General features: G+C 41.3%; 2 protein-coding genes across 6 annotated transcripts in view; one reads left to right on the top strand and one right to left on the bottom strand.

Annotated features, from left to right (window-relative positions):
• Positions 1-370: 370 nt before the first annotated feature.
• cfap300 (cilia and flagella associated protein 300) lies at positions 371-2,892 on the top strand. Its single transcript, XM_051390037.1, has 7 exons — positions 371-673; positions 975-1,056; positions 1,255-1,327; positions 1,510-1,667; positions 1,779-1,951; positions 2,079-2,145; positions 2,546-2,892. The coding sequence occupies exons 1-7, from the start codon at positions 561-563 to the stop codon at positions 2,675-2,677; spliced, it is 798 nt and encodes a 265-aa protein (XP_051245997.1). The 5' UTR covers positions 371-560; the 3' UTR covers positions 2,678-2,892.
• A 458-nt stretch (positions 2,893-3,350) lies between these two features.
• Positions 3,351-23,197, bottom strand: part of LOC127358164 (potassium voltage-gated channel subfamily KQT member 4) — a 44,780-nt gene continuing 24,933 nt past the window's right edge. The window contains exons 2-16 of one of the 5 annotated variants that reach the window (XM_051391050.1): positions 20,908-20,998; positions 19,569-19,695; positions 19,260-19,435; positions 18,447-18,572; positions 17,639-17,749; positions 17,458-17,553; positions 17,256-17,344; positions 16,050-16,070; positions 15,675-15,695; positions 15,379-15,435; positions 13,333-13,562; positions 13,139-13,238; positions 8,244-8,375; positions 7,437-7,575; positions 3,351-7,038 (exon numbers count right to left, since the gene is read on the bottom strand). In XM_051391050.1, coding sequence (XP_051247010.1) covers positions 6,835-7,038; positions 7,437-7,575; positions 8,244-8,375; positions 13,139-13,238; positions 13,333-13,562; positions 15,379-15,435; positions 15,675-15,695; positions 16,050-16,070; positions 17,256-17,344; positions 17,458-17,553; positions 17,639-17,749; positions 18,447-18,572; positions 19,260-19,435; positions 19,569-19,695; positions 20,908-20,998 — 1,720 coding nt within the window. In that variant the 3' untranslated portion in view covers positions 3,351-6,834. Of the gene's footprint in view, positions 7,039-7,436; positions 7,576-8,243; positions 8,376-13,138; positions 13,239-13,332; positions 13,563-15,378; positions 15,436-15,674; positions 15,696-16,049; positions 16,071-16,478; positions 16,605-17,255; positions 17,345-17,457; positions 17,554-17,638; positions 17,750-18,446; positions 18,573-19,259; positions 19,436-19,568; positions 19,696-20,907; positions 20,999-23,197 lie in introns of all 5 variants that reach the window. The other 4 variants (XM_051391045.1, XM_051391046.1, XM_051391047.1 and 1 more) reach the window with 4 other exon arrangements.

Genomic DNA, 23,197 nt, shown 5'->3' with positions numbered 1-23,197 from the left:
GTAGAAATAAACATGGAATGGAACTAGATATATACAATAAGAGCCTAAGAGTAGTCTACAGTAGGCTTTCTCCCACATGTTGGTGCTTTCTACAGTGTGAACCAGCCAACATCCAGCTACTGCTTCTAAAGCTGGACAAGGTTGCTCCCTGGTGGCTGTATATGTCGCCTGTCCTACTGCAGGTCGACCTTTATTCACCTTCATACATTTCTTTACAGATAGCAAAGTAAAGAGACTTCAAACAGACGACACTAAGCACACTCAGAATACAAGTCAAGTGAAGTAAACGATGCTATGCTAACGCTAGCATTTAAAAAAGGATTTTCTAGCAACACACGGGGACGTCACCAGCGTCCGTTGTCAAGGCGACAAGTAGCTACACGAATCTTCTGAGATGAGTGAAAAAGTGAGAGCAACCACTCCGATTATTATCCCTGGTACCCGGAACAAAACCCGTCCACACCTGTCGCTGATTGGCCTGTAAACGCGTACAAACCTGCTTGTTTGTGAACCGGAGCGACTCCTCTTGAGTACTAACAACATCCAAAGACAGCGTAAACATGGCAGGAGGAGAGAAATGCGAGTTTGAGTTAACTTTTTCTTTTACTCCTCTTCCCTCCAAGAAACAGCTGTTCCTACAGGACAAAGACGTGTTAGCACTGTTCATGAAATGGTACGTGACTTAACAAATGTAGCTAACCTGAAAACTTGATTATTTTTATAGGTTAATGTTACTTATCTTCCTCTGTTAGATTGGGTGTTGGTTATTTTACTTGTGTGTGTGTGTGTGTGTGTGTGTGTGTGTGTGTGTGTGTGTGTACTTACATGTATATATATGAGTAAGGATGTATGCATATATTATTTTATATAAATATGCAATGGACATTGATGTAAACAAACAATGGTAGGAAGAAATGATGAATGAAACAAGTGTTGGTGAGCTCCTTGTTTAATGGATGTGTGTTTTATTTCAGGTCCATGCTGGGGAGGATTTCAGCTGAGTCGTACAGCTTTGACCAGACCTTTTACCCTTACAACAGTGAAAAGTTTGCACAGGTTACAGTCTGATATTACAGTGAATAACCACTGACTGAAAGTGATGGGTTTTACCTTTTTTCCCTCATACCTGAAACAGATGTAGTTATAGCTCATCAGTCTCCTGAGAAACAACAATTACTGGTTGTCTGTTTTAATAAATATTACTCATGCGTTACATCACATTTGAATGCTCTTGATGTCGCTCTGTGCACGCAGTGTTTCTTCAGAGATCCTGATGTGGTATCCAGTCTGTCCAGGAAGATGAAGGCCGCAGCCCGGGTGCCTCTTGGTATGTCATGTCCCCCAGAAAGCCTTTTCATCACTGATAGGAGGAGGAAATTGATCTCATCTGCTGGACAATATTTGCAGTAACATTTCTGTGGAATGTTTTTGACTGTGTGTGTGTGTGTGTGTGTGTGTGTGTGTGTGTGTGTGTGTGTGTGTGTGTGTGTGTTTGTGTGTGTGTTGTAGACAAGCCAGTGGTGTCTGTTGACGTGGAGCCGGTGCCGTGCACGAAGGTCTCCATGGAGTTGTTTGACCCAATCTACTCTTGTGGAATCCTGAGGCCCTCTGGACATATAGTTAAATGCTTTCATGATGTCTACCCCGACTATGATGAACTCAGACAGGTCACTCTCTCTTTTCTCATCCACCTGTCTGTCTGTCTGTCTGTCTGTCTGTCTGTCTGTCCGTATCTTTTTTGACATGGAGTCAGTGCAAGTCTTTTTCTGTTCCCCCAGATGTTGCAGGATGAGGACTCCGAGCACTACTACGTGGTTGGGAGAGAGGAGCGAGGAGAGTTTATATTTCGCCTCTTCAAGCACCTGTGTTTTGGAGGAGAGCTCTGTCAGTACGAAGACACTATTGATCCTTACATCAGCGCCACCAAGCAAATCTACAAAGACCTTATAAGGTGGGATGAACCTGACCATGTTTGAATCCATACTGCCCCACAATATGAACACTGTAAACAACTATTGATCAGGTTCATTATTAGAAACTTAATGATCTAATAATGACATTGTATTTCTACCCTTTAGTGTACAGAAGGATCCAGAGACTAAGAAGATCAGTGTTGTCTCCACAGTCCTCAAAGTCTGTGCCTACGTAAGTGAGTGTGTGTTGTATGTTTACCATTGCGTGTATGTTTCAACGAGAGGAAACATTTTATAACATCTTTAATTGGCTTGATGATTCAAAGCCATTGTCAGATATACAGTATACAATATATACAATTTGATAATACAGTTAATGTAAACGATTAATCAACATATAATGTTTAACTATTTGATTTGAAACTGATTTGTTTAATTTGTAAGGTTTAACAGTGTGGAACGACCACACTATTAGGAATCATTTAGTAGAGATCGATAAACTGTCAAGAATTACATTATTAACAGTGGAAAAAGTGGCAGTTTGTACATTTCATGTTTGTCCTCTACTTAAACAACAGGTTTTACTCGCATTTCCCCCATAATTTACACACTGTATTATTTATCCTCTGCAGGATGAGTCTGGGCGATGTTACCCCGGGAGACGAGAGGAGGAGCAGACGTTTGCCTATTTAATTATCGACCCCTTCAAACGACATGTGACTTTGTTCTACCACTGCTACGGTGTAGGAAACTTCACATTGTGAATCAGTGTGATCAGACGTAAAGACTGACGTCACTCTGCAGTCAGTTAGCTTTCCTATTTTACTGTTGTGAGAAATTTGATTAAAATCCTTCAAATGAAGAACACACCAGAAAGAAGTCACATTGCACACAATGAATTCCCAGTTTGAGTTACAAAGAAGATGGAATAACTGTTTTGTTCTATTAATGTATGTCAATAAAATGTTGTTTGTTCTCAGATTGTCTACTTATAATAATTTGATCATTCTGTTCTAGTTAAATGTTAGTAAAGCTGCAATGAAACATCTGAACATGAGCTAAGATCATGATTTTAGTCCATCTTAGTGTATGAATGTATGATTATGACATATTAACTTGTGTTTTTTTGTTTTTTGTGTATTTTGGGGGGCCTTTTCCCCTTTATTAGATAGGACAGCTGAAGATAGACAAGAAAGGGAGAGAGAGGGGATGACATACTGCAAAGGGCCACAGGTCGGATTCGAACCAATGGCGGCTGCAGTAAGGACTCAGCCTTGGTACATGGTATCATAATGTTTGAGTTTAGAAATCACAGCCTTTAAAAATGAATTACATTCCTCTGTTTTATTATTTACAACCCCTGCAAAAGAAGACTATCATTCTGTAAATGTCAAACATTACACAATATTGATTAGAAAGAAAGAGACCAAAGTCAGCTTACAGTCCAAAGAGCTTTATTGAAACAAATAAATTAATAAATTAGTCAAGTGAGCTAATTTTATCCTCATCAGATACACATTTTTGTATCTCTTTAAAAGATCAAATAGAGGTGTACATTAGATTAGAAAATAAAATAAGCGCCATATTTCATCAACCAGTAGCTACATCAATTGGAATTGGAAGACTTTGTTGGCTTAACATTTTGCTTATTGCTTTGATCAGTTTGTGTTTTATTTTAACAACAGTTCCAATACCTAAGAGAGCAGTTAAAGGGCAACGAGCTGGAATGTCAAATGGCAGCAAGTCAGTGAACGATGGATAGTCGGGCGTCGTGAAGAAGAACAGAGTGAAAAAGAGAACGTGCAGATTGAGTCATGCATAGCATTCAGTCAGTTAGACAATCGGTTACTGTTTCTCATACTTGGTTTTCTAGACTAGCGCCCCCTAGTGGCCTCAGAGGTAGTTGTGTGGAAGCCATATTTCTCTATGTGACATGCTTATGGAAGGACACATGCCTGCAGAGTTTCCTGTGACGACACGAATGTCCATGCCTCCAGCCTCCAGATCTGACTGGTGTTACAGTAAGTGTGTTGATGCCAGGAGGTCCTGGTAGAGTTACAATGATATGCTAAACATACAGTAATATTCTCAGAAAATATCCAAGGTTGCAGCACCCTAAACCCTAAAATTACATGTTCAGAACAATTTTGGTGCTGTTTCTTTAGTTGGATCGAAGTTTTGCAAAAAAATTAAGAGCATGTGATACCCCTAATAGTGTTCTCTTCAAAGCAGCATTTAAGTTAGAGACAGATCCATATCAGATACAGAATGAGGACATAGAAGGCACAGGTCATTTCCTTTCATGTCTTGACTCAAGACTTTACAGGAGACATCCTTAAGATTTTTTTTTTTTTACTTCTAACACTGGGGCCACCACTAACAACAACATGCAATACAGTGGTCTCACGTACATTTTCATGGAGCTCAACATTCCAGGTGACAATGACGTGTTCAGTCTAATACTGCCTCTAATAAGTAGACTTCTTTAAGTAGACAAAGAATAAAGCGACCTAGCATTTCTCTATGAAATGAATGCAAAGATTGTATGATGCCGACAGCGAGCTTAGTTTTGCCATTTTATTCCCCATGGCAGCGAGAGCATCAGATCATTAATAGATCTAAGATAGAGTGAGCAATGAAGTACATTCACTGTTTGAAGTCTAGGCTTGGCTTGAATGGAAAAGTGGAGCACCTGAGTCAACTGGCTTGACTGGACCAAATAAATTAATCACTTGCAGGGAGAGACGAACTGTTTTCACTGGCCAAATACAGTTGAGTGAATGTTTTTTCTTGAAGCTGGCAGCAATCATCTGATGACATTAAAAAAATATACATATGAGCTCTGCGAGTTGTGAGTGCGAACCTGATCAGCTGTGTGTAGTTACAGTTGTGTCATCCATGATTCAACTTGACAAAAAATGCTACATTTATTCAAAGATTGTATCTAACTGAATTAAATATATTAACTTAAACCCTACAGTCACTTTAACAACCAAAATCATTCTAAAAAAAACATAGAAATTTGCCATTATAGGTTACACAATAAAAATTGAGTGCATGAACATTATTACAGTAAAGAAATTTAAACAAAAAGGTAAAATTGTACAAGACAAAAAAATGTGTTATATTTATCAAGTGCCAAAGTATTTAAGAAAAGGAATTGCTTTCATTGTGTATGTGTGTGTGTGTGTGTGTGTGTGTGTGTGTGTGTGTGTGTGTCCTTATGTGTGTGCATTTGTGCACTCTCCAGTTTTGTCCACAAGCACAGAGCATTTATTTACTGTGCATCAAACATGTCCAAGAAAGAACCAGAAAAGACAGCAGAGAGTAAAGTGGGCTGGCGATGATAGTCAGTAATAGCTACAGGTGGCGACTGGAGCCTCAACACTGCACACAGTCCGTCTGCAGTGGAGCTGTAAGGCTGGAACCATTTCCTAAGACGCGTGCATTCATAAGGATAATGGCCTGGAATTCATGTGTTAGACCTGGACGCCTTAAATGTTGTTCATTGTTTAAAACTGCATCAAACTGGCCAAAAAGTCTCTACATTGTTGTCCACAGTTGCTGACTGCAAGAGAGTGTGTGAGAGTGGTAAGAGAGTGAGAACTATCCTCCTGTAAGAAAGGCTGTGAAGTATTACGGACTGCCTGACCTGAGGCTAGACGCGAGTGATGAGGAACGGTGCAGAAAACGTGACATGTCTCAATTCTGACTGGGGATCAGTGAGGTTTTATCTACAGGATGGGTCTGAGGATCATGCATGTCTGGAGGGGTGGGCTGCAAGACAGAGAGGTTTAAAGGGCAAACACAAAGTTAGGTTACTGAAATACTCAAGGAGCTACGACAGCCTTTGAAACATTGCAAAGAAGGGATTTTGGACCGGTGAGAGGACATTTTGGCTCTAATAAATCCTAAATAAGTCGGAACATTCCTCACTTGAATGCCATCCAAACAGGGAATAAGTTGTTTGTGATTTTTTTTTTTGCAAGTGGGCTTGTTGGAGACAGGAAGTCTTAGAGAGGGAATGGAGATGAAAACAAACAACAATGTACAGTACACATCAGTCACTCCCAACACATTCTCCCAGCTCTTTTTGGGCATTTAAAGCAAGGATTTACATATTTAAAACTCCCTTGTTCGGGTGGGAAGGTGTAACGTGGAGGTTTGGTGCTTTGGCGAGATGGCTGTCAGCCCAGTCTGCCTGTCCAGGTCCGAGGGAATAGATTTTTCTGCGTTGACGGCTTCTTTAGTGCTTATTTTTTAGTCGTATGGTGGCGTGAAATCGGAAATGTGCAGGTGGGAGCCATTACATTCATCGCAGTATCCATAACTGCAATGCCATCTTAAGGTACTGGACAAATGACTGGCATGGCACTTGCAGCACTGACTGTGTCAACTGAGTCAGCAAACTCTCAGTCAGTTGATTCAAGCAGCCAAGAAAAAAAAAAGAAAAGAAATGATGATGATGGGGGAAAGACTTCTCCAAAGATCTATAAAAATCCAAAGTCTGATTATCTACAGTTGAAGCTTTAAAGTAGGCGTAGATAAATAGCATGAGGTGAGTGAGTGAAAGTGGTTCAGTAGTCAAGTCACAGTCGTCCATGTGTCCTCTCTCTTCATCTCCATCCTCATCTAGTGGGTTCAGAGGCGTGTGCGGTGAGTAGCTTTGGCCTTGTCAGGTGGAGCCATCTGGTGGCCTCTGTCTGTATCAGCTTTGGAAACACATTCACTTCAGGGAAAAGAGGTGAGGAGAGCAGATTTGAGATGGAGGGGTAAAAGTCATCCCAGACAGATATGAAATGAAGGGGAAAAAGAAGAGATTAAGGTCGGGCTGCTTGAAGTGAGGACTCAGCCGCAGGAAGACGTACTGTAAAGGGTTTGTGTCTGTGTTCGAACAGCCCCGGGACTGCTCAGCTCACTGTCATTCCAAGTTGCCGCTCTCAGACATGGAGATGTTGAGTGTGTTGGCAGAGGGGAAGAGGTCTCTTTGGTCCGTAGGGCTGTGGTAGTCAGATGTCAGGTCGGGGTCCAGGAGGGTGGACAGGGTAAAGTTGGATGAGCCTTTCTTTAGGCACTGGGAGTAAAAGCTGAGCAGGAGGTCCAGCTTGTTCTCTATAGACTGAACCTGAACAAACACAGAGACTGGAATGTGTCAAACCTGTCTAATGAGATAAAACTTTGTTTCTGTCCATGTTCTATGCTAACTCGGGTATATAGTAACACAAAACACATCATTTGTTAGCATTCAGAAACAATATATTGGCTGTCTCTTGGGAGCTGCAGAAAAGAAAAACTGCTGAAAGAAAAAACACTGAGTAAGTGGCACTGAACAGGTTCACACATGAACAGGCACTCAGCTCATTTCCTGCTTTTAGTTTATTGCACTTCCTGTGCTTTTTATGGTACCTTGTTTAGATCTACGAGACTGAATAAAAGCAGTCCACTGAAATTTGGCAAATGATCCAATGTTTACACAGAGAACACTACATACACGCTACATAAATCACAATATTCATTTCTTACCTGTTTCTCCACCTTGACTACACGTCCCATCATGCTTAGCTCATCCAGTGGGTCCAGTTCTGGTGGCGTCTTCTCTCCCTTCTCAGGGCGCGTCTTCTTATCGGGCTGCACAGCTCCTCGTCCAATTATCTGATCCACCCTTTTACACAAAAACAGCGGATTACAATAAATATGTACTTGTTATTAAATAAACATTACATATCTCAGAGCATAGTCTGAGTTGTTTTCTGGCCAAAAACTACTTAGCCACATGACTCCCAAATAAAACTTGTTGTTTTCACATTAGGTTTTTGTACAGATTTAACAACAGTGCTATGATATGTTGATTAGTGAGCTTTAAAGGTGCTGGTTGTTGGATGTTGTTACCTTTGGACAGGGCCTAGCTAGAGAGCTAGCAATTTCCCTATTTCCAGTCTTTATGCTAAGCTAAGCTAACAGGCTATTGGTTGTAGGTTCAAATTCATCATACAGATATATATAGATACATATATCTATATATATATATATATATATATAGATATATGTATATATATAGATACAGATATGAAAGTGGTGTTAATCTTTTCATCAAACTCTTGGCAAGAAAGTGAAAAAGTTTCCCAAAACGTCAAGTCTTCCTTTAACAAAGCTTATTAAGTTTCAAAGGCACACATAAAGTTAACTTAAACAATATTTTTAATTAAAAAAAAAACAAAAAAAAACAAAGGAACCCAAACACAAATTTAGAATTTTTTTAAATTATTTTATTTTTCCAACAATACAGTTTTCAAGCAACAGAGTAGTAGTGACTACATGTGTGCAACCTACCGCATCTGCAGGCTCTTGATACGGCCCAGCATATCCAGGTGTCCAGCAGAGTACTGCTCTATGACGTCCTTCACATCATACGGACGCAGCGTCTCCTTAAACTTCCTCTTGGCCACAAGGAACTTTAAGATCCTGCACAAATACACAAACACACCAGACTCACGGTTATCACTCCTCTGAGAACCTTTAAAGAGCCTCACACAGCGAATCCACACATATGGACGTACAATAAACCTTTGGAAAAATGCAGGGGCAGGACAGCTATCAAACGATGCAGGAGACCCTGAGAATAACAAGATTAATTGCAGTCAGAGTGACCTTATCATTCACAAACAGCCCCATAAAGAGAGCAGAGTCACTCCCCTACTAAACCATGTGGATATATTGTGATGATGACAACATCTCCCGGAGACATTTGCTTATCAGTACTTGCTGTTTCAGCAATTAGCAGAAACCCACAGATAGTAACGGGTAACACACACACACCTCTATCGGAGCTTTCCCCTGTTACCGCTCTTTTGTCAGTATGACAGCCACTGGTGGACCACAGCTGCTCCCACTCCAAGAGTACTCAGCTCATCATCACCACCCACATCCCAAATGAGGGGGAATCACACCGAGGAATGTTGACCCAGCACTACTGCACCCGGCGAAACACATCACTGACAACATCCTCCACCAGTGTCGGTCTGGTTGGACGTCATGCTGGAGGGAGTGGAGGATGTGCAAGAGATAAAGGGCAGGGAGCAGAGGAATGTTTAAGCGTGTGTGTGTGTGTGTGTGTGTGTGTGTGTGTGTGTGTGTGTTTGTTTGTGTGTGTGTGTTTGGCTTTCTGAGCTGGGTGGGTCATTCAATTCCGTTCTTATCACTTATGCGATAGGCAGCTCAGAGATGCTGGCTCCGCAGAAGGTCTGGAAACATCAAATGTAAGCAAGACAAAATATACACACTCAACTGTCATCTCACCCTGTGATGGATTGCACTACAAGTCAAGCTGGAAGAGACAGAGAGAGCGGGAGGGCAAGGAAGGAGGGATTTTCTTTTTTTTATGAGGGAATCCTATCTCACACAAGCAGACGACTAAGTCCACTGTAAGACTTCCACTTGCTTTCACAGGAGAAAGAAAAGAAATCACATCAAAGGTCTGGGAAATGGGAGATCAGAAACACTATTCTGAGAAGACGTCACACACACAAACACACGCACACACACATATCTATGTACACAACCACACACACACAAACAAAATCTAATCTAATGCCACAAATGCATAAGCTTACACACAGACTTACGTACACGCTAACACAACTACACACACATGGGCTAAGCAGGTGCAAATGAAATCTGAACTTGAGAAAGGGGTCAGTTTCTGAAATAACCACTACAACCTTTGTCGAGGTCTGCAGCGTTTGCATTTACGGCAGCCACATGCAGTGGAGAGGTTTTTGTAGTGACCAGCGCTGCAACACAGAAGAAGAGAAGGTGTGAAGGAAGGAGAAGAGGAGCAAGAGGAGGAGTGGCATTCTACAGCAGGTGGTGTAGCAGCCGTCAGCGCACTCTCCCTCCCTCATGCAGCACTCTGTTTCTTGATGACTCCTGCGTTTGTGGTATTTTTTGCAGGCGGTCTTTTCTTATTTTGCAGGTAGATGCAGATTTTTTTGCCAAGGTGGGTCTCAGGTGTGGGTAGAGAAGAAGAAAAGGTTGGGGGGGGGGTTTGATTCGGATCCTCCGAGGGTTTCTTTAAAATGCTGACTCTTTTTCTCGGCCGATGAAATGGCTTTCATAATACATGGTCAGGCTTGACTGTGGCCCCCACTTCCCCTGCAGAAAACTTCCAGCTACGGCGCAACAGTCACTGGCAGTGGTACAGTACAGCTGGCACTGCTCACTGAAAGATATTATACCTTCCTAATGTTAGGAAGTTGAGACGTAAAAACACAGCAATGATTGGAGGGACAGAAAGTGTCATCTGTGCCCCAAAATGCTTGCATAGCTAGTCCAAATATTTTTTTGCAATTCAGCAAAGGTGGATCCCTGATAGTCTCCAATGGCAAGGTTTTATCTGTGACTTAAAAATGACTGTTATGCTGACACAAATCGAAGGTGGGCCAACCAGGGGGAGCGACTGCAGGGGCAAGTCTGATTCTTTCACCAGATTAGACTGCCTACCTGCTAAAGTGAACGAAATCTAACACACAAGCTACAGTGTGTGTATTTAATCACTCCTACGGAGAAATACACTTCGTGCACATTATATGAGTTTTTAAAATATTACAGCTGAAACCCTCAAAAAACTGATGATGATGATGAAATGATTATAAATAGTTAGCATGTCCGAACTATTTCTTTAACAAAGTAAGGGCTTCATCCGAGATTGCAAACATGCAGAAATTTTGTGTTTTTGTGCAGTATTGGATTTGTGCATATGTAGAGTCACAGTAGAGAGCACAGAAAGATATCAGACCTTGTTTTCCCGTTCTCCTTCTCTCTTCTTCTACCTGTGCTCCCTCTACCTATCCCTTCATACATAAACAGAACACTGTACGCATTTATTCCAGCAGCCGGCACTGATAAAACCACATGCATCTCTCTAAAGTGAAGCCTCAGCACTAAGGCCTGCTGCACAATTTTGTGTTTCACAGACATCAATCATGAACCTCGCTAAGACGCTGCATGTGTGTGTGTGTGTGTGTGTGTGTGTGTGTGTGTGTGTGTGTGTAAAGCACCTGCTGTTTACACACCTGCACTATCTATAGGAACTCCCTCTTTTCCATTGTCTGAAGCACAGAGCAGCTGAGGTCAGAGCTATCTGCTGAGTCAAGTGCAAACCAGAAGAGAGGTCATATGATATAATATCAGTGGCATAACGATATCAAACAATAATATATCATACTGCCGGAAGACCGGAAAGTATCTACCTGCTGTATATCAACAAAGAAAAAACCTTCAATATAAATTAATCTAATATTGCAATAATTGTAACCATGATGGATCATTCAAAATAAAAGATTGTGACACAACCTCTACACGCAACAGAAGAATTGACTGTTTCAAGAGCATAATAGTTGAGAATATAACACAAATTTAGGGTTCATACAACACCGTCAGTGTCAATTTAAGCACTACAGCATTCATCAAGAATGAACCCTCAGACAAAAACAAATGAACATAATGAACTTATATCAAACCTACAAGAACTACAGCAAATAACAAAGAAATAAATGGGAAACAATGGTCTATTATAGCGAGGGAATCATACAGGAAGGTGTATAACTGATGCTTCAAAAACATTTATGGACTGTTTTGACTGCCCAATTTCAGCATCCCTAATAATGTTGCCCACAGTACAGCTTTTACTGATTTTCTGAGGCACGGTTTTTACAATATAGTGACAGAAGAGATACAGATAAGAAACCACCAGGATGTCCCACACACACACCGTTTATTTCCAGGCACGACTTTATTCAAGAGCTTCACAGAGTGCGTACGGAAGCACACAGTCCGTGAGGGAAACAGCAGCGACATCAGGGACCAGAAAGAGAGTCGTTGTAATCCGCTCTCATCAAACCTCTCTGGAGACCAGCCTGGCCCCAACACCAGATGTTTGCTAGCAGTTGTAGTTTTTTTCTGCCATCATCAGTGAAAAACTCTACGCAGTTACTCTACGAGTGTATGTGTGTGTGTGTGTCAGGGGGAGGGGAGGGGTTGCATTCAAGATATTGTTGGTAACCCTATGGGAAATCTACACATTCAAAAACAGGAGGTTGTGTATTTTTGCATTTTACACATCATGATTAATTACTAATTATTATAATTGTGGTATAAAGTTGCCAAAAGAGCATTTCGTCACACACACAGTGTTTTTGCTTTTCTTCATGACTCTAAGCTGAGGACGGCCTATTAGTTCAAAGTGTCTGAGCACATACCGTGTAAGAACATCCACCTCTGATGAACTACAGTACATACAGTTACATCAAAGCTTATAGACGATGAATTACAGGAAGAGATGACACAGTGACAGCAATTGTCAAATCAATTGTTATTACAGTTGTCCTTGTCTACACTGAACAATATCGTTTGTCTCTGTACAGTCGTAATATACTGTGATCCTGTGTGTGTGTGTGTGTGTGTGTGTGTGTCTGTGAATGTACTCTCTAATAGGCCACCCTATCAAGCCATCTTACACATGACCGACCTGAGTGAGCTGGGCTTCCTGAGCGACAAGGTCAAACGAGGGAACTAACCCTGCCTGCAGGAGGGCTCAGTTACCTCTCCTACGTGGACATTTCTACTCTGTCAGCTGAATCGGCACACGGCTGCGCCTAAATGGAGGAGCAGCATGTTCGCCCATCAATGCGGGCTATAAAATACCACAAGAAGAGCCCATGGTCCGACCACACATGCACAGGTTGTATATCTGAGCAAAGTGACCTTATTCTATCAATGACAATGACCTGGTTTTCAGAAAAGACCATCTAACCTGTTTACGGAGATGTAGTTTAATTCCAAAGGGCTTATTGAACAATGCATATAGGACTTTATATTATTAATTATTTTTTATGTTATATGTAAAATGTTTTATTCATTGGGTTTCAGCTTTTTTTCGCTTTTGTCATTTAAAATGTCTCTTATTTCACATTCACTAATACAATAGAGGGACATCTCTGCTGTTTTGTAGAGGCTCATAATAAAAAACCCTGTATGATCAGTTGGAAAAATATCAAGAGTTTTTTGTTACTAAGGAAGAAATGCAAAAAAAAGATGCCATTGCTTTTTACTGGAAATAACCTTTACAAGGTTGAAGAAGGACCTGATTACGTATAGAATGGCCTTATTACAATTAAAACAATTTCCACTGTAGGTACAACTAACATACTGTTGATGGCAAGACTCACCTGACAGCCCGTATGAGTGTCTTCACTGCTGGGATTACCTCCTCCATGGCCACGTCACAATATGGTTTGTCTTCCACACTGTCCTCCCCGACCCCCTCCACTGAGCCAAGACGGAGGTAGAGACTTTATTATGCAGAAATTAACCTTGTGAGTGTGAATGGACATGTTTGTTTGGACATGTGTGTGTTGCCTACCATCAGCAGGTGGGCGTGGTTTAAGGCGAAGGGATGTGCGGAAGCGTGTGCGGTCATTAAAGCTCCAGCTCTTCTGGACCTTCCCCGGGCTGGTGGCCTCGGCGACGTTCTCCTGGCTGGGAGAGCGCCGGACGCTGGAGCCCGGGGGCAGTGGTGACGCCTTGTTCCGAATGGTTTGGGATGATCTGGAATTGTTCATCCTAATCCGATCCCGGAAGCCCATTTTACTGCTGACAGTGAAGATATAATATTCAAACATCTAAAGACACAATGTTCTTTCCGGATCATGATAGGCACTTGGCTTTTCTCAATCACAATGTCCATGCCTTTGACCTTAATGGGAAACTAAGCTGTGTTATCCTGGGAGTTTAGGGAAGCAGCAGAAGCCTGAGCTCGTTAGAAAAGAGTTTGTTAGTAATAGTGAATTAACACAAAAAAATATGGCCCCTGCCTTTTATAACAATCACCAACAAACAGACAAAACAGTAACACAAACAGCAAAGGACAGACTAGCTGACTTATCGTGGAAGCAGTTTGACCACAGGGACCACTCAATATTGCTAGAAACTGATTCTGCCTTGAGGATTTGCTTATTTAATGTGCCTATCATAGCACCTGATTCAGCAAAATCAGACTGAAACCTGATTCAAGACCTGCAGTAGTGCTGGGACGGCGGAAAATGTTCCAACCACCATCAGAATAAAGACACGCTTCCTTAATCCGTTCAACAGAGTGAGTAAGCATCAAAATATCGGCTTCAAAGCGCAACTGTACAATAAGGTGTCTCATTAAGTACTCTCTATACCACTCACCAAAACCCGCGGCAGGCCGGTATGTGAGGTCATCTATTTACAGGAAAGCTATTTCTCCATTCTGTCCAACAGATTGACTCATAACGCTGCTGTTATGGCATGCTCTTGAGACTACTCCTTCACTGTAGCCACTTACAACACTGTTACGGATCCATAAGGCAATGCAAACATCATGCACCACAGAGCAATTCCTGCCCAGTATTTCACTCCCACATTTTTACGATGATATACTCTTTGTTGTGCGTGTGTTATGGACGGCCATTTAAATTAAAATTTAAATAGTTAAGGGATGTTAGTGGACACAGCATTTCTTACAAGCAAGCTGAAATGCTTCAGGTAGACTGGAGAAAATGGGGAAGATAGAGTGAAGGACCTTTGCATGCTGTTGGGAGCGGAAGTAAATGATTTGGATGCATTCAGGACCGTAAACTTCACTGAATCTTTCCAAAACATATTGCATGCAAACCAAGACATTTTAGCACTTAAAAACCTTTTAAAAATACAGCACAAACATACTGATTTTGTACAAAGGTCATATGACTAATGTGAAGTAGGAAAGCATGCTGAATCATTTAAACCTTCTCTCCAAGAAGACACTATAAATGAGGCAAGCAACTGAATTGAAAACATAAAGCAAGTCAAGAGCGGGGTGATTCTTTTGACTTCAGCAACAATTTTGGGGGAAAAAATTATTTTCCTCATTTCATCAGCGACATTTGATGAAACATTGGCTAAAAAGAAACATTGTCACACAGTCACAGTCAGAGAAACCATCAAGGACTTCTGTTGTGTTTTCAACGCATGGTGTATAATGACTTTCAAGCCAAACCAAGAAAAATCAGCCTTAGTTTCTCCAGCTGGAGAAAAATCCTTTCAGGAAAGAGTAGCATAGCATTTCTTCACAGTAAAGGATTCACTCAAGCATTTGTGGACCAGAGTATAGTGTCTGTTTAAGGTATTTGATTGGTAAGAGCAGGATATGGTTGAAAATAAGGCAAATATCATGGCATTTGCTTCTAATTTTGTTAATTCTTTAATAAATTCACAAACTGCAAATAGTTTGATGCTTTAACAGAAACAAAACATTTAGCAAAGCAACTGCATCAGTCCACAAATCTTTAAGTGTTTCAGGCAAGGTGAGCAGGTTTTGCGTGTTAAAGGAGGAGTAGGAGTGGTGTTATTGATTTGATGACATTTTAGCGTGTCCCGTGCACAGGCTTGTTGCCGTGGATACCTCTGCTTGCGGCCAGCGTGAATCCGGAAGAGACCCCGTTTTTTAGAAAGGAGCTGACTGGGGAGACACACAAGGCAGAGGGAGAGAGGGTGAGGGGAAGAGAGGAGTGGAAGAAGGGACAGGGAGGGAGGTGAAGGAGGACGAGGAGTCCTGGGACAAAACCTGGGTACAGGGTGAACCCATGAGGACAAAACGTAGCAAAGGAACAACCAGGGAGAGAGGGTGAGGTGGAGGGGTGAGGTGTGACGTCTCTATAGTCCAAATTGCCCTTTACTTTCCTGATCTTGTTCTCTTACCTAAACCTGGAAAATACACTTCTGAGAGGCATTATTTTGAATATAGAGACACGGAGTGAAGTGAGGAGGTGGGATTGAAGGATCATGCAGAGGTAGTAGGTGTCACCTGAGTATATTCATCAAGACAGCCCATTAAACGTCATGGTGTGACAGCCGCTCCTCAAATCGAAGACAATTCTACCAGCAAAACTTGTGTTATTAAGGTACATTAACGTGCTTCTCTCGTCAATGCATGCATTACGTCCGTTAGTCCCTTCATAACCTTGGCTTTTGTTTAAGGATTTATGCTAAAGAAGTTATGAATCTAATGCAGCAATGAATGCCCTATGAATACCCTTTAATCAACAAGCACAGCTCTGGACTTGAAGAACAAACCTGCATGGAACTTCAGCCTTCCTGAGAACAGATGAAGGATGGAGGATGGACGGCATGGAAAAGATGCGATGGGAATAAAGGGGAAAGAAAGAGGAAGACAGGAAGAGGCAACCAGTGAGTGAACAGCGGGAGGCGGTGGAGATGGCAAAGAGTATGAGCTAAGCAGACAAAGATGCAGAGAAGCAGGGGGGCCTGCAACACAGTGGTCTCAGATCAGCGTTAGTGAAACATTGTTAGATACACGACACATCCATGCAGAAAACTCCAGAAGGAGTCAACCTTGATTTTCTTTGTACACCTGTTGAATGCATTGGTCTGTAAGTCCTTGTTGTTACTGTTTTCATTGTGTGACTGTGCATGAGTGTAAGTAGACTTTCGGCCACCTGTCTGGGTGTACTGTGAGGCTGTGTGAGGTGCCGGGGTGCGTACCTGTCCCCCGACAGGTAGGGGGAGCTGTAGGGCCGGAGCCCAGACAGCAGCGTGTGGTAGGAGTTGTGGAGAACCTTCTTGGTGTTACGCTGTCGCTGGAGGTGACTGAACAGTAGCGTCAGTTCTCTGACACCCCACGTGCACAAATAAACACAAAAAAAAAAAAAAACATGACAAATGAACAAAAAAACAACAAAATATGAAAAACTCACAAAAAGGCCAAATCAATGGTCCAAACGCTCAAAAGAAGAGGGATACTTGAGAGGAATAAGATGATAGATGAAATTTAAATTTAGGTTTTTCATAGTGAAAGTTTTGATGTTAAGGTAAGAGAGATGTTTCTATTTGTGTTTCTCACGTTCCCCTCCTTTTAAGCAAATAATAATTAGTCAAATTAATACATAAATGCAAAATATAAGAAACCACTGCGTATAACAAAAATAATTTAAACGTAATTCAATAGTGGTGGCAGAAGAAAACGAAAGGGCTAAATATGAACAGGAACATCATTCCTTTTTACTTGAGCCACCACTGCATATAACTGATTGGCAAAAAGGTTTCATTTGCAATATATGCTGTGTTTTCTCATAACAATATGAATGTACGAGCAGTAAAGGATCACTATTTATTGTGCACAATTCACTGTTTTGTGATGCAACTCTCAAATCTCTGTCTGCACTTATTACATCACTTCAAACAAAGGACCAAAGACAACCACAGATTTCTGATGGTTGAATCCATTCAGAGCTGATAATGGAGACTGATGGTAGCACCTACCTGAACGAAGGCAACATGCTGTCATAGAAGTACCAAGTGGCTGTTAGATATGAGTGTTTGGCATCTGTAGAGTAGAGACGCCATGCAGCCTAAAGAAAAACACAAATGCACAACACAGAAACACACAGCGACAGTTAACGTAACATACTGTACCTTGAGTGTGAATTCATTAAACATCAGATTAAAACACTGAGGCCAATACCTGTATCAGGTTGGCAGCAGGCATCCTCCTCTTCTCAAAGTGCTTCTGCCGGTGCTGCTCTTGCACCTTCAAGGCAAAGCCTGACCCCAGGATTCCCTGAGGGTCAGAGGTCAAATCAAAGTCATGAGAAGAGCCACTAACATGTTTGTGAGTGAATATACGTTGATGTGAATAAACTTACGGCAGGCAGGGCAAAGAAGGAGACTCCCAGAAGAGCAAAGCCAGCAGCAAGGAGCCGCCCCTGCCAGGTACGAGGTGTCTTATCACCATAGCCAATAGTGGTTAGAGTAATCTGGGTAGGTGAAAATGTAAGATTTCACAATATGATAACAAAATGCAAACTGTACTGGGATGACACACTGTATTCGTCTCTATGGTTGTTTCCAAACACAGAATTCACAGAAAATACAACCTATAAAATATTTTGTATGAAACTACAACTGATTTACGCCTGTCATTTGCGTCATATTTTTTTAAATCATATAACTGCAAATGAGCATTAGCTGATGTCCTTGACTGTGACTCCTGGACGATTCTGACATCAATCTGAAGTTTATACAACAAAAAAGTCATTTTATGGTTTCAATGCTGCTCAGAAACCTTGAAGGGTTGCCCCGGTAGCCTAATGGTGCCTTTTTTGTTGCCTGTTTCTCCCAACATTTCCCATCTGTATATTTATCACAGTCAAACAAGGTAAAAAGAAAACATCTTAAAATCTTATATCACTGCTGATATCTGTGTGCATTCACAATGGATGAAGTAAAGCTTGAAAACAAGACTGACTTCTCTACTGTTGACACATGGCAGAATTTGAAATAAATGTAGTTGTCAAGAGCTATAATATACTTGTGATCTACATTATTATTATATGGTTGCACTGTTCCCAGAGGCCTTACACTTAATATATGCCTCTTTATGTTTGTATTGCCTGTGGTTCCTTGTCTGTCTCTTCAGCCACAGAGATCCTGTGTGCATGATTTAGTACTCACAGTCCCCCACCAGAGGGAGTCTGCATAGGTGTTGAAGTCTGAGTTGATGTCTTTCTCTGCCAGGTAGACGAGGAAGGAGGCAAAGATCAGGACCAGGAAACCTATGTACCAGGCTGTAATCAACTCCTGAGAGAGAGAGAGAGAGAGAGAGAGAGAGAGAGAGAGAGAGAGAGAGAGAGAGAGAGAGAGAGAGAGAGAGAGGAGGTATCACACCTGTCAGCAGCAGCAACAGCATCTTTACGTTCATAATCCCTGCTGTCATTACCGTATCACTATCATCATTATTGGCTAAATTCTCATCATCATCATCATCATCATCATCATCACATTTGGCTTCTACTTTGACTTGGCTGCACGGTTCTGCTAAGACAGCTGATGCATCAGTTCATCACCAACGTCTAACTATGTTGTGCAGCCGACCGGTGGGTGTCAGGTGTTTAGGTCAGCACAAAAACTAACACCTAATTGCCAGAAATGAGCAGCTAAAGGGGAGTTTGGTGTTTCAGGGCAGTGAATGTAATCAAGTAACAGCTGGTCATCAGTAGACTCACCACATATTCCTCAACACAGAGTTATTATGTTATTTATCCCATTAGTAACCATCATCGCTAGCCTTTTAATAACTCTCCCCAGCCCTCAACCTTCTTCCTGCTCTTATAATAATCCATAATACTGTGTTCATGGCATGCATTAGTATACTTTTAATTATCAATGTCTGCACAACAAACCTATAAATGTAGCCCATTCTCAAATAAGAAAACAGAGAAAGTGTGTTTCTGTAGTAGAGCGTGTGTGTAAAAAGACTATTGTTACCTTGCTGTGAGCGTAAACCACTGAGCCCAGTAGTTTCCAGGTGCCTCCCCGTCTGTCCATTCGCACCATACGCAAGATCTGCAGAAAGCGCATGCTGCGCAGGGCTGACGTGGCGAAGATGTTGCCCTGTGTGCCTGCTGCTATCACTGCCAATGACGCCACAAATACTATGAAGTCTACGGAGAAGACGTTCAGGAACGAAACATAGAGAGAAGAGTCATTATGAAGTGATAAAATTACACAGTTTTCTCATGAGCACACACAACGCTTTGACGTGTGTTTGCGTACTATTCGCACACTCACACTAACCTATGACACAAAAGGGCTTCCTGGCAAATCTCAGCCGTCCCTGCCATCCACGGTATCTGCAGCAACAGCCAGCCGCCCAGATCCTGATGAAGTACTCCAACCCAAACACCACAATCATCACAAACTCCTACACTCACACACACACACACACACACACACACACACACACACACACACACACACACACACACACACACACACACACAGGTCAATGACACACACCAGTCAGTGTTTGAAAGATTACCGTAAGATAACAGTTGAGTGGGACAGTCCGGCATTTCATAGTTTTTCCATTAAATCATTAAATTCAGCTGTTTTGTAGAAGGAGAAGTGTCCCCAAAACAAAACATCTAAGTTACTGGTTTTATTGAAAGCATCATATTGGTGTTTATGGATATCTATTTAGAACTTACAAGACCTAATTTAAAAGCTACATTTAAATTGTTCTCATTCTATATCAGCTTAGCATCAGTGTTGAATGGGAGAGAGGACAGTACGCTATGATATGCTCAACAACAAGGTGTGTTAAACTGTGGGTGAAGTGAATGTCCATATGGCAGCTTAAAATGCACACAGTATATCTTGTGTGATGGACATTGAAGTTTGGAAATCAATTCACCTCCCCACACTGCAGAAACACTGTAACTGCAAATTATTTACATGATTTACATACTTTATTGCTCTATTTAATAAACCTTTGTATCAACATCATATAAATGGGCTTAGCTGCTAAAATAAAGGCTGAAACAAAACAAGAACTGTTAAATGTATTTGCTTTCTATTCTTTATTCAATTTGAAATACCATGTCAGTCTCAGCCTATTAACACGCCACTCTGTCAGTTTATCCTCTTTGTCTGTCTTGCTTTCAGGTTTCTAGACTGTACGGGCAGTTTAAGGTGCAACGAACCAATCTGTCATTAGAGCGAATGTTCGTGTAAGTAAAGTCCACTAATGGCTGATTGCCTGCTAATGGCCGGGTGATTGATCGAAAGAGTGAACACGTAAAGCTGAGCAAGGTGGGAAGAGAGTGGGTAGGAGGAGGTGGAGAGAGGACGCGTCAGGATCAGAAGGAGAAAGCGAGTGTCCATTACCTTTCACTAAAGCAGCTGGAGCACAGAGAAAGAGGAGCGATTATGGGATAGCTATTAGGATTAGTGGATCATGTCTGTGATTTCCTGCAAAGTCAACAACACCTGAATCCTCCCACCTGCTTACATAGCTGTCTGCGCCTCTACCGGCAAACAAAGCAACGCGTACAGTAAGTGAGATGGTATATAATAACAGACAGTATATGAAAATGGATGCTGAAGTAGTCATACGTGTGTGAGGGGGTCTTACCAGGATGAAGAGGCCTTGGTTGGCAAACTTCTGGTGGTCAGGGATAGTGGAGAACACAGACAACACCAAGCAGCTGAACACCAGCAGAAAACTGAAACACATAATCACACACAGGCAGAGGTGTCAAAAGTACACACATTCTTTACAGATACTACTGTAAAAAAGGACTCTGGTGAAAGTAGAAGTACTGATTCAGCTTCTTTAAAAGTGAAAAACTACAGGCTCTGAAATGTACTCAAAGTATAAAAGTAAAAAAGTACTCTCTTGGTTTCTCTGAAGGACATTTCTACTGGATGTTTCTGTGCAACTGAAACTAACTGTCGTGTCTCCCTCTCGTCTTTTACTTCTACTTCCAGCTTTGAAAAAATAAATAAATGATAATCCCCCTCCAATTCATTAAAACTAAAGTAATAAGCCTGTTTTGAAAAAGTAAAAAGAAAATACATATATTTGTTTGTAGGGGGAAAAGTTGAAAGGTTGTCAGAAAAATAAATTAATGGGCTATATAAAACTCACTAAAATCTGCTTTGTTCACTCTCTGTGTGATTAACCAACAGGGAAAGTAGCAAATAAGCAGGAAAAGATTTGTTGATCCATACCATAATACAAGCACAGCATGCCGAGTCATATATGGCCAGTGGCACAAGACTCAATAATCAAGTTTATCAGTGAAGTATATAAGAAAGAACAGTAATAACATACAAAGGTTATTATTTGAATTTTATTTGAATCTGAACTTGAGTGCTGTAAAACTTATTCAAATGATCTGAATACCCATAGACTGGATGATAGGCAGCATGTTACAGTGCTGCAGCGTGTCTGTTCAAATTCACAGTAGAAGCGTGCAGTGTAAGATGACTGGTATTACTGCTCTTCTTTCAAAGGAGGACTGGGATCGTGCAGCTCTTGCTGGGACAAAAATCACTGTCCCACAGAAGTAATGGCCACTTCAGTTTGAGAACTACTCCAGAATAAAACACAACATAAATTCCAGTAAATTGTGTCTCATGTTCGAGGTGCTCTCATGTTAGTATAAACACTTTATCTCTACCACAACACTGTAGAAGGGAAATGTCTCCACCAGACAATCTGCATCCTTGTTCAAGAGCAGACAGACAAGAACGTAATGAAAACATGAAAAGTATTTGTCCAGCACCTCTTTAAATTGCCAAAACTGTTATCACACATTCATAGTACAATTCTCACATACAGCTATAACATCCATGTGAATTTCTCTTGAATGAAAGATGTGACAGTTCCATTGTGGTCAAATCTTTTTGGAACAGGTTACAACAACTAACTATTTGTCATATATAGCAAGTACCCCTTCCTGTTCAAAAATGCCCCTCACTAATGATGATGCATTGACTTTAACTTCAAAGTAAAAACATTTATGTTTGAAATGGTGTGCTGCGGAAAAGAAAAATGTTGGCACTTATGTGGCAACGGCCACACTGTGTCCCACTTAACCAGTGGAAAAAAAGTTATTGTTAGATGTTGTTTCAGTGGAACTGTCGACAGAAAGATTAAAAGGATCTACAAGGTAGCAGAGAGGTGGAATGTGATTTCAGATAAAGATAGGAAATACGGCTCATTTTCAATCATGATATCATCTGTTTTATTCAGTGTTATATTGTATAATTTGTTCAAATTCTAGCTGGTAATCACAATGGCTGACAAGGCAATGAGAACCCTAAGGGATCCCTAACAATATACTGTTTGTGTTGGTCGTCCCCAAAATGTTTGAAACAAATAAGAGCTGAGAGAGAGACAGAAGTGAGAACAAACACCAGCGCTGCCTGCCCTCTGTGCCATGTGAATAGCGAACAGCAAGGCAGGATTAGCCAGGTGGCAGCTGCTGTTCCAGCTGGTCTAGATGTCAGAGCCCAAAGTTAGAGAACACTTGTTGGACGCTAAACCAATTCTCATGGTCTCACACAATGGTGCCCTTTCTCTTCAATTAGTAATGCGATCAACAAGTCTCCCACCAGGCTAAATGTGTGTGAAATGAAATGCATTCAGAGCACACACATTAAAAAACTGTTTTACAAAGTGAGTGCAGGTCAAAACTAGGAAGAGAAACTTGCAACTCACAAAAAAATACATTTAGCAGAAGAGGAAATTATGTCCCATTTCCTCTCAAGACTAAAACCCTCAAAGTGTAATCGGTTGCAACAGCCTCAGATCAGAAATGATAGAGGGAAACTGGAAGAAAGGATAAGAGAGATGTCTGAGATTTTGTCAGGCACCCGCTTGACAAAATTATGACATTAATTTGTCTGTAAGAACC

This window comes from Dicentrarchus labrax, unplaced genomic scaffold, assembly GCF_905237075.1.
Source record: "Dicentrarchus labrax unplaced genomic scaffold, dlabrax2021, whole genome shotgun sequence".
NCBI lineage: Eukaryota > Metazoa > Chordata > Actinopteri > Moronidae > Dicentrarchus > Dicentrarchus labrax.
Note: the sequence above shows the minus strand (reverse complement) of the source record. Positions and strands in the feature narration are given on the sequence as shown.